The sequence below is a fragment of the Rhinopithecus roxellana genome, chromosome 3 (assembly GCF_007565055.1).
Source record: "Rhinopithecus roxellana isolate Shanxi Qingling chromosome 3, ASM756505v1, whole genome shotgun sequence".
Taxonomy (NCBI): Eukaryota; Metazoa; Chordata; class Mammalia; order Primates; family Cercopithecidae; genus Rhinopithecus; species Rhinopithecus roxellana.
In genome coordinates this window covers 150,959,526-150,981,186 of record NC_044551.1, presented here as the reverse complement: position 1 = coordinate 150,981,186, position 21,661 = coordinate 150,959,526, and the positions used below count along the sequence as shown (strand labels likewise).

General features: G+C 42.4%; 1 protein-coding gene across 1 annotated transcript; it reads right to left on the bottom strand.

Annotated features, from left to right (window-relative positions):
* Nucleotides 1-1,482: 1,482 nt before the first annotated feature.
* Nucleotides 1,483-21,045, bottom strand: UBE2B (ubiquitin conjugating enzyme E2 B). The gene is made up of 6 exons (XM_010359943.1): nucleotides 20,861-21,045; nucleotides 18,695-18,775; nucleotides 16,764-16,789; nucleotides 13,095-13,184; nucleotides 4,338-4,426; nucleotides 1,483-2,791 (listed from the first exon to the last, which is right to left on the bottom strand). Exons 1-6 carry the CDS (start codon nucleotides 20,902-20,904, stop codon nucleotides 2,663-2,665), a joined length of 459 nt encoding a protein of 152 aa, XP_010358245.1. The 5' UTR covers nucleotides 20,905-21,045; the 3' UTR covers nucleotides 1,483-2,662.
* Between the last annotated feature and the right edge of the window lie 616 nt (nucleotides 21,046-21,661).

Sequence of the window (21,661 nt, the reverse complement as noted above, 5' to 3'; positions counted from 1 at the left end):
AGTGCTTAGAACAGTACCTTTCACAGATTATTCTGTGCTAGGGGTATTGTTACAGGGAATTGCACCACACATGCATCTAAACTTTTTAACATGAATCCATCAATATAACTTTGTACCAACATAAATGTATTTCAGTTCTAGCCCTAGCATACATTTATGAAACTGACCTACAGTTTAAAGTAAACACTTTGTACAACTCAACCTTATAAATCGAAGGTTTATCTGCTACTTAACCAAAGAAATAGGAATCTGTTCCAAGGCTGCAGAAAAAAGTGAGGATTGAAAAAAGCATATAGATTGAACCTTTCTTAAGGATTTTCTCGAAAAGGAATGTGGATGCTATGAGTTTTATGCATGTGTTGAATTTTGTTGGTTAGAACTCACTGACCTCCCTGCAAAGTAACTTCTTTATAATGATCTACCAATACTTGAAATGTTCCTGTTTTAAACTGGGAAAGGCAAAAACAGGTCAAGAATAAAAATCGATGTTGAAGTAGTAACCAGATAGCATTTAATGAAATAAGAGGGGAGACCCTCATGGCTACTGTATATTTAATCTAAGAGTTACTGGAGTGAATGTCTATAATTTGTTTTGGAGCTAAACTATAAAAGCACCACACAATTAAAGCATCTTTTTGGGAGCCACGATTCCAGTGAGTGAATTCCCATTGGTATCAAAGTTCCCTAAGATCATACACTTACCCCAGAATTTGCCAAGTAATAGCTTTTATTTTATTTTATTTATTTTTTTGAGACGGAGTCTCGCTCTGTCGCCGGGGCTGGAGTGCAGTGGCCGGATCTCAGCTCACTGCAAGCTCCGCCTCCCGGGTTCACGCCATTCTCCTGCCTCAGCCTCCCGAGTAGCTGGGACTACAGGCGCCCGCCACCTCGCCCGGCTAGTTTTTTGTATTTTTAGTAGAGACGGGGTTTCACCGTGTTAGCCAGGATGGTCTCGATCTCCTGACCTCGTGATCCGCCCGTCTCGGCCTCCCAAAGTGCTGGGATTACAGGCTTGAGCCACCGCGCCCGGCCGCTTTTATTTTTTAAGACGGGGTATTGCTCTGTCACCCAGGCTGGAGTGCAATGGCATAATCACAGCTCACTGCAGCCTCAACCTCCTAGGCACAAGCTATTCTGCCACCTCAGCCTCCTAAGTAGCTGTGACTACAGGCAAGCGCCACTATGCCCAATTGATTTTATAAAAATTTAAAGTAGAGACAAAGTCTTATTATGTTGCCCTGGCTGGTCTTGAAGTCCTGGCCTCAAGTGATCCTCCCGCCTTTGTCTCCCAAAGTGCTGGGATTACAAGTGGGAGCCACCTGGCCCAGCCCATAATCATTTATCCAATCAATGTTAAACATTGCATAATGAATAGAAGCTGCAGATATTGCCATACTGTAACCCAATCTTATGGATATGACAAGAAACTCCTGGGGTTACTGAAATAGCTGTTTTATCTACTAGAGAGACTACACAGGTGGTTCAACAGAATTTACTTGTATATTTTCCATTTTCTATACTATTTGAAGGCATAGGATAGTTTTGTATTAGCTTTCTACAATACTGTGTTTTAAATTTATCCAGTAAACTAAGATGCAGTACAACTTTTATACAACTCAGGAGATTAAAAAGAAAAAAAAAATCTCCACAAGAAGCAGCAACTCGGCAGGCCCTGGCATTAAAACATTTCCCAGAATAAACAGATATGCATTGCATTAAAGGTAATTTTCAAATATTTAAGTTACACCAAGATTTCCCTCCAAGATGTGCCTTTCTCAAACCAATGCAATCAATTCATTGCTAATACTGGGGCATGAATTTTTGGCAAATGTTTATGGTTTTACTTTCTTCATTAATCAAAAATTTTTAAAAGTGCTACCAAGCAGCAAAACAAGTCGCATCAGTTCTCTGCTCGTGGCAGAAGTGCCAACTGTGAAACCGCAAAAGGTACAGTTTTAACAGTAAGTAATGCATGAAGAAACTGTAACAAATGGCCTAAATACAGAGTTGGACAGAACCAAACCAGTTATGTCTAGAATTACTCAATTGAAACTAATATAGGTACATTCAAAATAAAGTTGGAGATTATAGTTGCTATTTAGAATCAAATTTGAAGACTTCCTTGGTAAAATGTAAGAATGTTCTTTTGAAATTGTAAATGAAACTATCAATAGATGGAGAGCTAGAGACTTATTAACCCCTCCTACACACATAAGGAAATAAGTGACAAAGTCTCTTGCACTGAAGTTATGTATTTTAACAGCTTTACATGTAATATTCATATATAAAAAACTTTAAGTGCTTTTCTCCAATTTAAAAATCTAAAGAATTCAAAAATAAGGCATTCAATATTTGAAAAAAGTACAGATTTACAAAATGTGTATATTCTGTCATGAAAACTCCACACCAACATTATACACTTGGAAAAAAATACAAACAGGATATATTACAAATTTATGCAGCAATAACTTAGTTCACACCATGCAATAAAAAGTACATTAATCAAGATACACAAGCTTTTGTAGGTTCTAAACTGAAGGACTTTTTTCTTTTTTTTCTGCAGAATCCTTAAAACCTGTGGCACTTAAAATTTGTTAGCCTTTCTACTGAGAGGTAAATTATACACAACAATGATGAAAAAGATTAACAGACCAGTTGTCTATTATGAATCATTCCAGCTTTGTTCAACAATGGCCGAAACTCTTTTCTCATATTCTCGTTTGTTTTCCTGATAAAGCTGTGCTGCCTGGCTATTGGCTGGACTGTTAGGATTCGGTTCATCCAGCAGAGACTAGGAGGAAAGAAAAGAAAAAACAGATTTGCTTAGTTATTCTTTATACTAACAGGGGTCAGATATGGAATATATTACAGAGAAGTTATACAAAACAATAAATTACTTCAGAGATTAACATGTCATATAATTTTGGGTCTAAATACTTTTAGAAATGATTTGATAAATCCTATGAGGTTTCCTGCTGCTAAGGAACTTAAGCTTCGGAAATAATGTTCTCAATTGCCAAGACCTACAATTTCGGCTGGGTACAGTGGCTTGCGCCTGTTATCCTAACACTTTGGGAGGCCGAGGCAGGAGGATCCCTTGAGCCCAGCAGTTCAAGATCAGCCTGGGCAACATAGGGAAACCCTGTTTCTATTTAAAAAGAAAAAGAGGTCAGGTGTGGTGGCTCATGCCTGTAATCCCAGCACTGTAGGAGGCCGAGGTGGGCAGATCACCTGAGGTAGAGAGTTCGAGACCAGCCTGACCAACGTGAAGAAAACCCCGTAATTTCTAAAAATACAAAATTAGCCAGGTGTGGTGGCGTATGCCTGTAATCCCAGCTACTCAGGAGGCTGAGGCAGAAGAATTGCTTGAACCCGGGAGACAGAGGTAGTGGTGAGCCAAGACTGCGCCATTGCACTGCAGCCTGGGCAACAAGGGTGAAATTCCGTCTCAAAAAAAAAAGAAAAAAAGAAAAATATAATTTCAAAGAAATCAGAAAAGAATATTCTTAAGCATATTGAGATTTTCTCATTAAACCAAGGAAATGAATAGCTTAATTTGGTTAAGATATAATATCAATAAATCTGTCAGTATCCAACATTTTCCAAGGTTAAACTCTACTACTGCAGTTACTTTGCAAATGTCTGACAGTAAAAGTTGGGGGATAAGTCTTATTTCCTTTAATCAACAAAACATATACATTTAGCAGGAAAAGAGTGAGATAGGAAGGTTGAAAAACAATGCTTGTAAGATGACCAGAATTGGCCTGGCACAGTAGCTAACGCCTGTAATCCCAACACTTTGGGAGGCTGAGGTGAGCGGATCATGAGGTTGGATCGAGACCATCCTGGCTAACATTGTGAAACCCCATCTCTACTAAAAATACAAAAAACTTAGCTGGGCATAGTGGCATATGCCTGTAGTCCCAGCTATTCAGGAGGCTGAGGCAGGAGAATCACTTGAACCTGGGAGGCAGAGGTTGCAGTGAGCCAGTATTGAGCCACTGCACTCCAGCCTGGGCAACGGAGCAAGACTCTGTCTCAAAAAAAAAAAAAAAAAAAAGACCAGAATTAAAGAAGTGTGACAGAAAAAACTTTGCTTCACGGACACAAATTAGGTCTGACCTGTGAGAACATACAACTTACACAATCAGGAAAGGGACTGCAGACTGGATCCCATGTAGGCACTACTGAAAGAGAAGTTAGCTGAAAAGCATGGATTCTTGTCCAAGCTCTGCCATTGGTTACCTGTGTGCGAAGCAGGTTACAGTGCTCCTAAAGGAGCTGACTGTATCCTACAGAATACTGACAAATTATAACACATCCTAACACACACTTACCTGAATTGAAGTTAAGATAGAAGATACATCATATGTTGGACTCCATCGATTCTGAAGGATATCTAAACATATGCTACCATCAGCATACACTGCAAAGACAACACTAAAATTGGTTACACATTCACTTTGTCATATCTAACAGTTAAGAGAAATCTTTACCACAAACAGAATGCTTGGCTTAGATGTTTTAAATATTAGGTAATAACTAAATTCTTCTGTATCAAAGGAAAACCTGTCTTAAAACTAAGGTCTTTTTTTTTTTTTTGAGACGGAGTCTCGCTCTGTTGCCCAGGCTGGAGTGCAGTGGCCGGATCTCAGCTCACTGCAAGCTCCGCCTCCCGGGTCCACGCCATTCTGCTGCTTCAGCCTCCCGAGTAGCTGGGACTACAGGCGCCCGCCATCTCGCCCGGCTAATTTTTTGTATTTTTTAAGTGGAGACGGGGTTTCACTGTGTTAGCCAGGATGGTCTTGACCTCCTGACCTTGTGATCCGCCCACCTCGGCCTCCCAAAGTGCTGGGATTACAGGCTTGAGCCACCGCGCCCGGCCAAAAACTAAGGTCTCTTATTCTGCACCTGCTATAGTTTGAATGTTCCCTCCAAAACTCATGTTGAAATGTAATTGCTGGAGGCCGGGCGCGGTAGCTCATGCCGGTAATCCCAGCACTTTGGGAGGCTGAGGCGGGTGGATCACCTGAGGTCAGGAGTTTGAGACCAACCTGGCCAACATGGTGAAACCCCGTCTCTACTAAAAATATAAAAATTAGCCAGGCGTGGTGGCGCATGCCTGTAATCCCAGCTACTCGGGAGGCTGTGGCAGGAGAATCGCTTGAACTCAGGAGGCAGAGGTTGCAGTGAGCCGAGATCACACCACTGCACTCCAGCCTGGATGACAGGGTAAGACTCTGTCTCAAAAAAATAAAAATAAAAAAAATTAAGTTAGAAAAAAAAAAAAAGAAATTTAATTGCCACTGTAACACTGTTGAGAAGTGGGACCTTTAAGAAGTGCTTAGGTCATGAGCGCTGATGGCAGGAGTGGACTCCAGATAATAGGATGAGTCTGGCACTGTTTCTCATGTCTTGTGTGTTCACTTGTCATTCTGCCTTCCACCATGGGATGTCACAGCACCAAGGACCTTGCTTAGGTGTCGGTGCCATGCTCTTGGACTTCCCAGTCTCCAGAACCATGAGCCATACAAACTACTATTGTTTACAAATTATCAGTCCCTGCTATTCTGTTGTAGCAGAAAATGAACTAAGATTCATTTTCATGTTCTTTCACAGCATGTTACAATCAGGAGGCTTTGAGTTAAATTTCTTCAACACACATGATTTAGCAATCTATTTAAATTCCATATTTCTAAATATTCTTAAAGCTTTTAAAAAACTGCTTATTTTTGACATAGCAATTACACTCTTAGAAATTAAGGAAATAAACGTAGATATGCATGAAGATTGACTTACAGGTTGTTCACTATACTACTACTTATAAGAGTAGAAAGCCAGGTGCACTGGCTCACGCCTGTAATCCCAGCATTTTAGGAGGCCGAGGCGGGTGGATCATGAGGTCATGAGTTCCAGACCAGCCTGGCCAGAATGGTGAAACCCCGTCTCTACTACAAATACAAAAATTAGCCAGGCATGGTAGTGCACGCCTATAGTCCTAGCTACTCAGGAGGCTGAGGCAGGAGAACTGCTTGAACCCATGAGGCAGAGGTTGCAGTAAGCCGAGATCGTGCCACTGCACTCCAGCCTGGGCAATAGAGCAAGACTCTATCTCAAAAAAAAAAAAAAAAAAAGTGAAAAACTGAAAACTACCTTGTGGTCCATAAAAGAGGGAACTGGCTAAATAAACAATGACTGATACATTCATATAAGCAATAGCAACACAAACACCAGAAATGATACATATCTACTGTTTATAGAGTTAGACATCCACAGAATATTACCTTAAAAATATGTTTTTATTTATAATTCCCTATTGTGATTAAAAAGTTTTATATGAATTCATTTAAAGTATATGTAGTCACAAAAACATTCGTAAGACTGAATGTCAAAATGTAAGTAGTGGATATTTGTAATAGTAGGGTTATGGATGATCTTATTTTCTTGTCCTTTTTTTTTTTTTTGAGACATAGTTTTGCTCTTGTTGCCCAGGATGGAGTATAATGGTGCAATCTCGACTCACTGCAACCTCCGCCTCCCAGGTTCAAGGGATTCTCCTGCCTCAGCCTCCCACGTAGCTGGGATTGCAGGTGCCCGCCACCATGCCCAGCTAATTTTTGCATTTTTAGTAGAGACGTGGTTTCACCATGTTGGCCAGGCTGGTCTTGAACTCCTGACCTCAGGTGATCCACCCGTCTCAGCCTCCCAAAGTGCTGGCATGAGCCACCGTGCCCGGCCTTTTTTTTTTTTTCAGATGGATTCTCGGTCTATTGTCCAGGCTGGAGTGCAGTGGTGAGAACTCAGCTCACTGCAACCTCTACCTCTTGGGTTCAAGCAACTCTCCTGCCTCAACCTCCCGAGTAGCTGGGGTCACAGGCACGTACAACCACACCCAGCTAATTTTTGTATTTTTAGTAGAGATGGGGTTTTACCATGTTGGCCAAGCTAGTCTCAAATTCCTGACCTCAGGTGATCTGCCTGCCTCAGTCTCCGAAAATGCTGGGATTACAGGCGTGAGCCACTGCGCCCAGCGGATGATCCTTTTTTTTTTTTTTTTTTTTTTGAGATGGAGTCTGGCTCTGTCACCCAGGCTGGAGTGCAGTGGTGCAATCTCGGCTCACTGCAACCTCCGCCTCCCGGGTTCAAGCAATTCTCCTGCCTCAGCCTCCCAAGTAGCTGGGATTACAGGCACATGTCACCATGCCCAGTAAATTTTTTATATTTTATTAGAGACAGGGTTTCACTATGCTGGCCAGGCTGGTCTCGAACTCCTGATCTCGTGATCCACCTGCCTCAGCCTCCCAAAGTGCTAGGATTACAGACGTGAGCCACCGTGACTGGCCTATCTTATTTTCTTTATCCTTCCTTGTGTTTATGATTTATTTGTGCAATGAGTATACATATTCCTTTCATTAAAAAAAAATCAAGTGACAGGTATCAAAAGTCCTGAACATCTGGGAGGGTTCTTCCCCTTTTAGACTGATTCTGTGAAAATACAAGCAATGAATATAAATATTTGCCCAACTGTGAGACTATCTGTAGAAAAAATGTCTAGAAGTGAGCTGCTATGTATAACAAAGGGTAAATGCATTTAAATGTTACAGATACCACTTCATGGAGCAAACCATAACAGGGAGTGGGGAGCAAATCACACTTAAACACTGTGATTCTTCCAGACTCTATCATAGGCCTTTTTCCTTCTTACCCTTTATACACACACTGGGCAATATTATTCACTCCTGTGGCCTCAGTTACCATCCATGTGCTCAGTACTTCCAATCATTGGCCTTAGCCTAGATCTATCTCTCAGCTTCAAAGCCAACTTACTGTCCATCCCACAAAAACATCAAACTTAGCCGCCTAAAGCAAAAATTGGCAACTGTGTAAAACCCATAAAAGTATAAAACAATTTTAAAGTTCTGAGTAACTATTTCTGAGATTCCAAAAGTAAACCAGAACTCAAAACATCTTATCAACTGATGAATGAACAAAATACAGAATATCCATACAATGGAATATTATTCAGCAATAAAAAATGAATCACAAATACTATTATGTCACAACATAGATGAGCCTTGAAAACTTCATGCTGGGTGACAGAAGTTAGTCACAAAGGACCACATGTTGTAAGACTCCGTTTATATGAAATGTCCAGAATAGTCAAATCTAGAGGGAAAACAGATTAGGGGTTACCCTAGGACTGAAGTGGGGAGGGTTAGGACAAACACAGTTGACTGCTAAGATAAAAGTTATGGGGCTTTTGTTGGTTTTAAAGTGGTCATGGTAATGGTTGTGACTATGCTAAAAACCATTTGAGCTGTACAATTTAAGTGGGTGAACAGCTTGGTGTGTAAATTATATTTCAATAAATGTTTTTAAAAAAGTAAACCAGAAAGTTAAATTATAAAAAAGGACTCGTAACAGAAAAAAAGGGAAACCATGCTATAAATATGAAGAGATGTGAAAACCAAATACACTGTGTTTGCTTAAAAATTTGCTTAAGTTGGCCGGGCGCGGTGGCTCAAGCCTGTAATCCCAGCACTTTGGGAGGCCGAGACGGGTGGATCGCGAGGTCAGGAGATCGAGACCAACCTAGCTAACACGGCGAAACCCCGTCTCTACTAAAAAATACAAAAAACTAGCCGGGTGAGTTGGCGGGCGCCTGTAGTCCCAGCTACTTGGGAGGCTGAGGCAGGAGAATGGCGTAAACCCGGGAGGCGGAGCTTGCAGTGAGCTGAGATCTGGCCACTGCACTCCAGCCTGGGCGACAGAGCGAGACTCTGTCTCAAAAAAAAAAAAAAAAAAATTTGCTTAAGTTGATAACCCTACACTTACACCCCTTACTCATTCTACAGTCTTTCCCACTTTGATTTAAAGACCCTCTTACCATAACTGGTTTGGTTTGACTCAATAACAAGTCTAAGCAAGATAAAGCTACAGTGGAATAAATGGTAAATGACTTAGGAACTTCCCCCAAAAGAGAAACAGAAAATAAAATTAAACCCGTGTCAGACCAAAAACAAAAAGCAAAAAAGGCAACTAGAATGAAAAAGCAACTTCACAGCAATGAAGCGCCAAAGGTAGTATCTATTACTGGAAAGTCATCTTGATTCCAGACACAAACAAAACACATCTGTCCTCTGGGTAGGGAGCTCTATAATGTATTCTGCAGTACTAGAGACATGACCAAGAGGACCTCTGAAAATGATGTTCTTGAAAGTGAGTTGGCTGATGGGGAACACCACATTTAAATGAGCAAAGGCTGTAGAACTGAAGAGGAGCTTCAAGAATTTGGAGAAGTCTTTCACGTGGTAATTAATAATCCAGAAATATAAATAATAGATGTAAACAGCAAGATGTCAAGGAAGACCAAATGTATTACAAAGTAATTAGCCATCATTTAATGAAGAGTAGTAACAAACTACTCTACCAAGTGAAAATGAGAACAATTCCACTGAAGGAAAAAAATTGAAAATGGTATTAAAGCTTTAAAAACACACAAGCCTCTGACCCAGTTATCCCCACATTTAAAAAACTTAGTCTATTTGTTATGCAGCAATTAAAAAAAACAAACAAAAAACTCAGTAAAAAAAATAATTAGTATCTGGAAAGATTTATTTTCAGGCCAGGCACAGCAGCTCACACCCGTGATCCTAACACTTGGGAGGCCAAGGCAGGCAGATCACCTGAGGTCAGGAGTTCAAGATCAGCCTGGCCAACATGGTGAAACCCCATCTCTACTAAAAATATAAAAATTAGCTGGGTATGAAGCTACTTGGGAGGCTGAGGCAGGAGAATCACTTGAACCTGGGAAGCAGAGGTTGCAGTGAGCTGAGATCATGCCACTGCACTCCAGCCTGGCCAATAGAGCAAGACTGTGTCTCAAAAAAAAAAAAAAAAAAAAAATTAGCTGGGTATGGTGGCACACATCTGCAGTCCCAGCTACTCAGGAGGCTGAGGCTAAAGATCACTTGAACCCAGGAGGTAATGGTTGCAGTGAGTCAAGATCACACCACTGTACTCCAGCCTGTGTGACAGAGCGAGTCTTTTTCCCAAAAAAAAAAAAAAAAAAAAATTTTTTTTAAGATTTATTTTTAAGAATGTTCAAAGTGCTATTTAAAATTATAAACAATTGAAAACTATCAACAATTGGACACTGGTTAAAAATATAGTAAATCTATGTAACAGAACATTTTGCCATTAAAAATGCTAACACGGTGAAACCCCGTCTCCACTAAAAAATACAAAAAGCTAGCCGGGCGAGGTGGCTGGTGCCTGTAGTCCCAGCTACTCGGGAGGCTGAGGCAGGAGAATGGCGTAAACCCGGGAGGCAGAGCTTGCAGTGAGCTGAGATCCGGCCACTGCACTCCAGCCTGGGCGACAGAGCAAGATTCCGTCGCAAAAAAAAAAAAAAAAAAAAAAAAGATGTATCAGAACACTTATTTTTTTGAGATGAAGTCTTGCTCTGTTGCCAGGCTGGAGTGCAGTGGCATGATCTCAGCTCACTGAAACCTCTGCCTCCCTGGTTCAAGCAGTTCTCCTGCCTCAGCCTCCCGAGTAGCTGGGACTACAGGCACGCGCCACCATGCCCAGCTAATTTTTGTATTTTTGGTAGAGATGAGGTTTCACCATGTTGGCCAGGATGGTCTTGATCTCGACCTCCTGATCTGCCCACCTTTCCCTCCCAAAGTGCTGGGATTACAGGCTTGAGCTACTGTGCTCGGCCCAGAATATTTAATAAGGGAAAATGGCCGAGCGTGGTGGCTCAAGCCTGTAATCCCAGCACTTTGGGAGGCTGAGACGGGCAGATCACGAGGTCAGGAGATCGAGACCATCCTGGCTAACATTCTGAAACCCCGTCTCTACTAAAAAATACAAAACACTAGCCGGGCGAGGTGGTGGGCGCCTGTAGTCCCAGCTACTCGGGAGGCTGAGGCAGGAGAATGGCGTGAACCCGGGAGGCGGAGCTTGCAGTGAGCTGAGATCCGGCCACTGCACTCCAGCCGCGGCGACAGAGTGAGACTCCGTCTCAAAATAAAAAATAAAATAAGGGAAAATGTTCACAGTATATTAAAACAAACACACACCTCATTTTATATATAAATGATCCCAATTTTCTTTTTTTTTTTTTTTTTTGAGACAGGGTCTTGCTTTGTCACCCAGGGTGGAGTGCAGTGGTGCAATCATGGCTCACTACAGCCTCAACCTCCCAGGCTCCAGCAATTCTCCCACCTCAGCCTCCCTAGTAGCTGGGAATACAGGTATGCACCACTGTGCCCAGTTAATTTTTGTATTTTTTGTAGAGACAGGGTTTCACCATGTTGCCTAAGCTGGTCTTTAACTCCTGGGCTCAAGCAATCCACCTGCCTCAGCCTTCCAAAGTGCTGGAATTAATAGGCATGAACCACTGTGCATGGTCACTGACTCCAATTTTGTATATGCAAAATTGTACTTTTGAGATAGGATCTTGCTCTGTTGCCCAGGCTAGAGTGCAGTAGGACAGTCATGGCTCACTGCAGCCTTGACCTCCTGGGCTCAAGTGATCCTCTCACCTCAGCCTCCATAAGTAGCTGAGACTACAGGTGTGATCCACCGTGCCCTGCTACTTTTAAAATTTTTTATAGGGATGGGACCTCACTGTGTTGCCCAGGCTGGTCTCTAACTCCTGGGCTCAAGCAACCTTCCCACCTTGGCCTCCCAAAGTGCTGGGATTATAGGTATGAACCACTGTGCCTGGCCAAAATTGTATTTTTGAAACGCTTAATTTTAGCCAACAGATTTTTCTTGTTATTTTTCACAATTCCACAAATAAATAGATAATACTTTTATCTATTTATTTTAGTAGAGACAGGATCTTGCTATGTTACCTAGGCTGGCCTCAAGCCACCCTCCTGCCTTAGCCTTCGGAGTAGCTGGGACTACAGGTGTGCACCACTGTGTCTAGCTTAACATATTACCTTTGTGTTTCTGGAGACAGAGTCTTGCTTTGTCACCCAGGCTGAAGTGCAGTGTTGTGATCTCGACTCACTACAACCTCCGCCTCCCAGGTTCGAGCGATTCTCCTGTCTCAGCCTCCTGAGTAGCTGAGATTACAGGTGCCCACCATCATGCCTGGCTAATTTTTGCATTTTTAGTAATGATGGGGCTTCACCATGTTGGCCAGGCTGGTCTCAAACTCCTGACCTCAGGTGATCCACCCAACTTGGTCTCCCAAAGTGTTGAGATTACAGGTATGAGCTACCATGCCCGACCACATATGACTTTTAATTCAGGGGTTATTAAAACAACTTGACCTCAAATTTGGAAGCTTCATAAGATTCTAGCTACAGAAACATAGCTAAAGGCTGGAAAAGGTGGCCCATTCCTGTAATCACAGTGCTTTGGGAGGTCAAAGTGGGAGGACTGCTTGAGGCTAGGGGTTCAAGGACCAGCCTGGGTAACATGTAGAGACTTTGTGTCTACAAAGAAGAAAAAGAAAACAAACAAAAAAAATTAGCTGGGCATGGTGGTCCATGCCTGTCATCCTAGCTACTTAGGAGTCTAAGGCAGGAGAATTACTTGAACCCAGGAGTCTGAGGTAACAGTGAACTGTGATTGCACCACTGCACTCCAGCAGGGGTGACAGAGTATAACCTTGTCTCTGAAGAAACAAGAAACAAACCAAAAATCCACAACAAACCCAGCACTTTGGGAGGCCAAGGTGGGTGGATCATGAGGTCAGGAGATCAAGACCATCCTGGCTAACACGGTGAAACCCCATGTCTACTAAAAATACAAAAAATAAGCCAAGTGTGGTGGCGGGCGCCTATAGTCCCACCTACTCGGAAGGCTGAGGCAGGAGAATGGCATGAACCTGGGAGGCGGAGCTTGCAGTGAGCTGAGATTGCGCCACTGCACTCCAGCCTGGGCGACAGAGCCAGGCTCCATCTCCAAAAAAAAAAAAAAAAACCCGCAACAAAATACATGGCTAACATGGACATGGAGGCAACACCTACAAGTGAGTCCTAACAGTGAAATGTCAGGTGAAAGAGCTAAAAGGAGGGAAACAACTCTTTCCCCACTATCATCTGCCAAATCTATAAAATGCTACTTACCATTTGGATGAAACATTTTGGATAAAAACCTAACAGTTGGTGGTTTATTTGGATATTCTTCAGAAAATTCTATTACTAGTTTAAAAGTACCTAGAGAGAAAACAAAATAATTATAGTAAAGACAAGCATGACTTTTTAATCTCTTCATCAATTCTCAACGGCATACTGGTTTTTGTACAACCACATAAAAGTTAGTATGTCAACTTTGGTTCGGCACACAAAACATACTAAATATACTCTATTTATGTTAGAATGATAGCACGCAGCATTGGCAAGCAGTTGGGGAACAAGCACATTCATGTTGCTATTGGTGGGAGTGTTAACTGTCATATTTTTGGAAGGCAACTAGGCCTTAGCTACCAAGATTTAAAATGCATATTTGAAGAACTACAAATAGTTTATTATAGCTTAGAATGACGGGTGGTCAAAGGATTTTGAGAGGGGCTGACTACCACATGGCAAAGGACGCTCCCAGGAGGTGGAGGTTGCAGTAAGCCCAGAAAATGCCACTATGCTCTGGCATGGGCGACAAAACAAGACTCCATCTCAAAAAAAAAAAAGTTTAACTCAGAAAATCTTCATTAAAAATAACTGTAGCCGGGTGCGGTGGCTCATGCCTGTAATCCCAGCACTTTGGGAGGCTAAGCGATGGGCGGATCACCTGAGGTCAGGAGTTGGAGACTAGCCTGGCCAACATGGTGAAACCCTGTCTCTACTAAAAGTACAAAAATGAGCTAGGTATGGAGGTGCCTGTAATCTCAGCTACTGAGGAGACTGAGGCAAGAGAATCGCGTGAACCTGGGAGGCAGAGGTCGCAGTGAGCCGAGATCGCACCACTGCACTCCAGTCTGGGTGACATGAGCGAGGCAAGACTGTTTCCAAAAAAAAAAAAAAAAAAAAAAGGTAGGTTAAACTGCAAACCCATTACACATAATATAAATTAAAATTATATTTCTCCCCAAGTTGGTGGTAAGTGTAAGCATTGTTTTACATATTTGCAACTGTCTCTTTAATGATTAGTTTAACAGAAGACCGCTGGATTCTCTTATCTGCTTCTACACTCAATCTATCCACCTCCCGGGTTCAAGCATTTCTCCTGCCTCAGCCTCTGGAGTAGCTGGGATTACAGGCACACGCCATCCTGCCTGGCTCATTTTTGTATTTTTAGTAGAGACGAGGTTTCACCATGTTGGCCAGGCTGGTCTTGAACTCCTGACCTCAGGTGATCCGTCCACCTTGGCCTCCCAAAGCGCTGGGATTACAAGCATGAGCCACCGCGCCCGGCAAAAAAAGTAGTATTTTAATAGCTTTTTCAGGTAACTGTAGCTATTCTGTTTTGATATTATACCAAAGAAATGGTAGTTCTTTTAAAGGTTTGCTGCAATATAGAATCTGAAATTATTAGTCAACTTTTTGTACTCAGTTACATTAAAATCTGTTCATTTCACATACGTTTTACCCATTCATGGTTTTGTATTATTACTCCTGGGACATCTACAAAATATTGGGTGACTCAGCTTTACAGATCTTCCAAATGTTGCCATATTCCATTATATACTATCAAAAAAATCACAACAGGTAACACTACCCACTAACATCAAAAAGTAAGTATCAGGAAGCTGTCATTTTATCAACAGCAACAAATATCTTCAGTCGTTATCCTTAACCTAACAACCCACTTAGATCTCCCCCCACTTTTTATTTTTATTTTTTTTGAGATGGAGTCTTGCTCTGTTGTCCAGGCTGGGGTGCAATGGTGCAATCTCGGCGCTCTGCAACCTCTGTCTCCCAGGTTCAAGCAATTCTCCTGCCTCAGTCTCCCGAGTAGCTGGGATTACAGGTGCCTGCCACCACACCAAGCTTATTACATCACTTCTGAGATTATGTCTGCCATATATTCAAACCTGAATAACCATAGCTTATCTGTATTTTCAAGTAAAAATGTTCCATGAAAAAAGTTCAAATTGCAACTTCAACAACTGCAGAAGTGCTTTTCTTCCAGACAACTATCATACTATGACATGCAGAAGTGCTTTGTTCATCTTACTTCCTATCATACAGAATATTAAAAAGACAGATACTTGGTTGGGCATGGCTCATGCCTGTAATCCCAGCACTTTGGGTGACCAAGGTGGGCAGATCACCTGACGTCAGTAGTTTAAGGCCCCAGCCTGGCCAACATGGTGAAACCCCGTCTCTACTAAAAATACAAAAATCAGCCGGGCATGGTAGCGCATGTCTATAATCCCAGCTACTTGGAAGGCTGAGGCATGAGAATCACTTCAACCTGGGAGGCGGAGGTTTCAGAGAGCCAAGACTGCGCCACTGCACTCCAGCCTGGGTGAGAGGGCGACACACACACACACAAAAGATGCTCAAGGATCCAGAGCTTCCTAATACTAATAAAAATGTCTTTAAATTAAGAAATTAAGAAAAATTGGTAATTTAAGACAGGGTCTCACTCTGTCGCCCAGGCTGGAGCACAGTGGCTCCATCAGGGCTCACTGCAGCCTCGACCTCTCGGGCTCCAGTGATCCTCCCAAGTAGCTGGGACTAAAGGCATGTACCACCATGCCTGGCTAATTTTTTGTAAAGAAGGGCTCCCCCAGGCTGGTCTCAAACTCCTGGGCTCAAGTGATCCATGATCCACCTGCCTAAGCCTACCAATGCGCTGGCTATACAGGTGTGAGCCACTGCCCCTGGCCACCTGGCATCTTTTGTACCTCTTTCAACTCCTTACCCCCACCTACAGATAATCACTGATAACAGTTTGATATATAACCCTTTAACATAGACACACATGCATATATGTATTTACTAAAAATGTGATGCTACAACAAACATTATCCTGCAGTTTTTTTGTCCTCTTAAGACAGTATGTCCAAATCTACCTTATTCTTTAACAGGTACATATTCCAGAATCCAGATACATCATAATTTGCTTAACCATTTCTCCTACTGGACATTGAGATTACGTCCTTACAAACAGAGAATTATCAATATTCTCGGATAAATATTTTTGATGGATTAATTCTGAAGTCATTTTGTTAATAACAAAGCTGTTTAATACTTTCTTAAAATCCAATACTATAATTAGGAAAAGTCTAAGTACCTGGTTAAAATCAATTTGATAAGCTCAATTATAAATACGTTATTAGAACTCGTTTCCCATTTTCCTCGCCCCGATGAAAATACGCAACCTGAGATGCCAAAGATTATGCAAAATGGTAACTACTTATGGGTGTTAAATGCTAGTAGTACTTGAAACTACTGGCAGCTACGTATGTTTATGAAAAAGTTCAACTCAACACCCTGTCAAGTATCAAAGATAACAAAGTAAAACAGCATGATTTACTCTTCTGGTGTTCACCTCAGAGATATCTTTATTAAGGCCACCTAAATTTAAACTATTCTCAACATAAACATTGCCATCTCGCCTTACAGTTCTACACGAAACCATTAAAGTAACCTTTAATACCGGTTACGAATGGAGGTGACCAAGCTGCTGTGGGAAAAAGTCCCTTATAAAGTATAAATTTTCCATAGCTTTACTTTTAACTTGGCCTATTAACCACAGAAAATGGCTTCAAGTAGATAATGTTGGTGTTACAATTTTCTACCAAAAAGTAACCTCATAACACTATAGAAAACATAATGAGTATGACTTACCATCTTCAAAAGGTGTCCCTTCTGGTCTGAAAACAAGAAGATTTCTGATTAAAAGAAGTTTCTCATTCTGCTTTTTCTTGATTTTCAAGAATGGAAAGGATAAACTCCAACAGAAAAAGAGGGACTCATTCTGATGATTTGTAGAGTTTTAAGGTAGAGTTTAATAACACCTTAGCCCTGAATTTTCAAAGACCCAGGCATAAAGTATAACTTTTGTTCTAAGCTTTCTTTTTAGGGTGGTTTTACGAAACCAAACAAAAAAACTTGCCCATAATTTTAGCACAAAAAAACTTTCATTAATACTGACCAGTCATTTTGTACATATGTATATTCTTTTTTTTTTTTTTGAGACGGAATTTTGCTCTTGTCCCCCAGGCTGGAGTGCAATGGCACATTCTCGGCTCACTGCAACCTCCTTCTCTCAGGTTCAAGCAATTCTCCTGCCTCAACCTCCCGAGTAGGTGGGATTACAGACGCCCGGCTAATTTTTATATTTTTAGTAGAGATGGGGGTTTCACCATCTTGGTCAGGCTGGTTTTGAACTCCTGACCTCAGGTGATCCACCCGTTGCAGCCTCCCAAAGTGCTGGGATTACAGGCGTGAGCCACCACACCTGGCCTTAAGTATATTCTTAAGAGGGAAAGTCATCTTTTCATTTTACAGCAGTAAGAAGTAAAGCAATACTCTAGTTATGATGCTAAACCCAAGTGTCCTGCTTTCCAATGGAGCCACACCTTTTGTTCAAATAGGCTAAGCATAGCTGATGTCACCAAAGAGCCAGATTTGTTTGCTCAGATCCTTGCCCCCATATCCCAATTTCATCTTTCCTAAGCAGCAGCATAAAGCTTAATTATTACTTGCAAGGCATATTCAGGATCTCAAAGCAGCAGGATAATATCCTGAAGGTGCCATGTATTTAACTCAGATTCAGAAGTACTTTATGAGGATGAACTTCACTCATTTTCCACTAGTCTTTAAATGTAGACTCTTGTAGCTGATTCTGTAGTGTCAGAATTCTGTTTATCAGCATATTCCTTTTACTTTTTAATGCAAAACTTTAGTATCAAAGGAATGAAAGAAAAAAATAGATCAAGTCTAGAAAAACCAAAGAAAAAGCATAAGGAAATTTTAAATTAAAAAGCATATATGCAATATATATAGTACGTAAAATTTACAGCTGCTTCTCAAATGGCTGCATTCGTTATTTCACACTGGGCTGTGAATCATTTTCACTTAAATTCTTGCAGCAGTGGAAGTTCTTAATATTTTTGGTTCCAAACCTTTTAACATTTGAGATGAGAGCATTTGCATAATAATGTTTCATACAAAGTAACTTATTGTTTCTCCTTTATTATTCCATCCCATTTAGTTTTGAGTAGTATCTTAAAAGTGAAACCCCAAGTGATTATAAAACCATATGTAATAACATCAAACAGCAAATAAACTTTGTATAACTGCTGCAACTTTTTCCTTTTTTTTTTTGGAAAGCTGGCCGCCCAGGCTGGAGTGCAGTGGCACACTGCAGCCTCAAACTTCTGGGCTCAAGCGATCCTCCTGCCTCGGCCTTCCAAGTAGCTGGGCACCACCATGCCCAGTTAGTTTTATACTTTTTGTAGAGACGAGGTCTCTCACTATGTTGCCCAGACTGGGCCAAAACTCTTTTTTTGGTGGCGAGGGGACAGAGTCTCACTGTCTCACTATATCGCCCAGGCTGGTGATGAACTCCTGGGCTCCAGTGATCCTCCCAGGCGTTGAGCTACTGTGCTGGGCCAAAACTCTAATTGAAAAAAATTTTTTTCTAATTTATCTTGCAGTTTTAGTCCTTAAGATCTCTCATTCCACCTCAGTTTCTTTTCCTAGACAGTTGTTATATGTTCACTTTTCTTAAAGATTCAGCACACACCTATTATTTGTTAAACCTTTCAACTCACCCAAATATAACTGCATTCCACTGCATGATGTTGTTTTCAGATGGTGCGCCACTGACACCCACAGGTGGGTCCTCTTGTAACCTAGAAATCCAGCGTTGTAATTTAAAAATTTGAACATTAAGACCACTAAGGAGGCCACATAAACACCGACAGACACTACACCATCTATTTTGAGACACAGACTAACTCCATTTCCTTGTTATTGTGAACTAAAAAGAACCATATAACTTAGATATATTAACTAGGTATATATACTTATTAAATACCTCTCCAAATTACCTAAAAATCCAAAAGGCTTGAGAATCATCCCTCTTTCAATATTATCAAGATTATCTCTTCAAGAATTGATGTATATATATAGACTGTCCTCTTACACCAAAAAAAGTTTAAAACCTCAAAAGCAAGTAATATTTTTACAGAACCATTGATTTTGCTGCTCTAAACATGCATGTGTATCCTAACCACGGCTACTTCTGCAAAATGGCTACAAGAAAAAAAAAAAAAGCAAACCTCAGTGTAAACACGAAATGACTGAAAACACATTAAACTAGGAAACTAGTATTAGGCAGCAGATTTACTCCATCCCTTTTGCTTCAAACAGTAATGGCTTTAAAAAGTAATCAGTAGGTTTTCCGCCAGTCCCTATTTTAAAGGCTCTGCACTAACATCAAATCTACCTCTCAAATCAGGAGACTCAATACAAGGCTTTCCAACATTCGTCATAGTCAAATTCTTGTAACCTGCAGATCTCTGGATAACTACAAAAGGTGCCATGTATTCAACTCAGAATTAAGCAGAGCATTACAGTAAGGAGCCAGGGCGACAATGACATGAACTAGTTTACTATCTGAATTTTAGTCATGAGTACTAATCAGATACACTGATTTCAAGCTTTAGAAAAATGACTTGTGCACCAAAAAGGGCATCTCCTTTTAGAGACGGTAACCTCAATTTAAAATGCTACATTATATACACACACAAATACATATGCAGTTGTTTTCATGGGGCATCATAATTTGCAACTAGTCCACATAAAAAAAAAATGGGTTTTAATCAATCTCAAGCAAATTAGGCCACCACAAACAGAAGCCTTAGAAGAACTGCACTGCTTGACGCCTACCTTTAAATGGCTAAGAGAAGCTACGAATGAATTAAATAAGTTGGCCAAATCCAAATGCCTCACATAAGCTTTATAATAACTGAGAGGTGACTTCCTGAGCGACAAATCTATGTTTTTATGCTATTTTGTTCAATTAGGGTAGGTGTCCCCAGAAAAAATTTTAAGAAAAATGTGCAGAATATCAAAATGTTTTCTCACTTATTTTTTCTATGTCTCTAAGTATCCAATAAAAGGTAAACTAACGGAATAATCATTTTCTTCCTCACAACCCCAATACCTCCTAACAAAACCCTATTTTATTTACCAAAGGAGGCCCAGGAGTATCAAATTAGCGCCAGTCTAAGGGAAGGCATTTTTCCAGACTCGGGAGGCTATAGATAGGGCTTTCTTCACCAGCCAGATCTGAGTTCCAGAAGGCACTGGCAGCCGGGGTGGCCAGCTCTAAGGTCCCAGATCTCTAAGTCAGTTCCCAAGGTCCTTTCAGGCGGGCGGGGACAGAGTCGGGTTTCGGGGATGGGTTAACCTCCGGGCCTCACGCACTGGACCCCACCCTCACGGCAGAAATGGAAAGGACTGGCGGGGGTGGGGGGCTGGGGAGGTTCGCCCCAACCCGGCTCCTCGGATAAGACTGAAGGGCCATGAAACAAAGCTGACTGGTGCTGCCGGAGAACAAGCTCCCGCGGGAGCTCACTTTGAGGGGACAAGAAAGGGGCGCCGCAGGGTGCAGGGGCGGGTGGATGATGTCTGATCCCCTGGACGAGACGCCGGGCAGCTGGCCGAAATGGGCAGCAGGGAACCCTAGACCAGTCGATCGACATCGTTTTACTTTTTGGGGGGAGGGGAAGCAGTATCGAAATTTCTTCGGGCGCCAGAGCGAGCCGCAAGGATAAGGAGAGTAGGGGCCGAGGTAGGACCCGGCTTCCGCCAGTCCCGCTGGGCCCACAGCCGGCCCTCTGAGGGTCATAAGGGGAAGGTGTCCGGGATCCACGCTCTGCAGCCCCGCAGCTTTGAGGGGCCGTCATCTATGCGAAGCTGAAGGTCCTTACCGCTTGAAATCCCGCATAAGCCTCCTCCTGGCCGGGGTCGACATGCTCCGCAGCTGCCCCGCGGTCAGTCTGAAAGAAAAGAGTCCCGCGCAGCCCCCCCACCCCCCGGCGCGGCGGCCGAATCACTGTGGATCGCCGCTGCCGCCGCCGCCGCCACCGAGACTGACAAACAACCCTGCAATGACGTCTCCCTCCGCCGCCTCCGGATCCCTCCGCCCTCCGCCGCTACCACAGAGTGAGTGCTGGGGGAGGAGGGGGCGGGGCGGGGGAGCGCACGTTCCCTGAGCCCTTCAGCGGGGCGTGGTTCTTCCTCGGCTTCCTGAAGTGATCGACAAATTTGTGCTCTCTGTGTTCAGACTAGAGGTTGTGGATTCAGAGACCACGAAACCGGCACACTATCCTGTCTGCCTCCCCGTCTCTAGTTTAGGCTCGGCGGGGTGGAGAAAGAGGGACGCATCCGGGCCAGAGATTTCAGGGAAAGGAGGTGGGATGATGTAAGATCACGTGACTGCCGCGGCCTTGTCAACAATCCACCCCTGAGGGGGAGGGGGAGAAGTATCTAGAACCACGTGTCCCTGTGACGCGTTTAGAACGGGTCACGTGAGAGCCTCGCCTGGATGTGAGTTTCAGCCAGGTCTGTGAAGCGGGTCTAAGAGGGTGAGGGCTGGATACACACCTTTATTAGTTGTTTTCGGTTTATCACAGGTATAGAGACATTACCCAAGAGGTCGTGGGAGGATCAACAGCTTGTTTTGTTTTCTTTAAACCAGGACCAAAAAGAACTCCCCTCTGGTTGGTTCA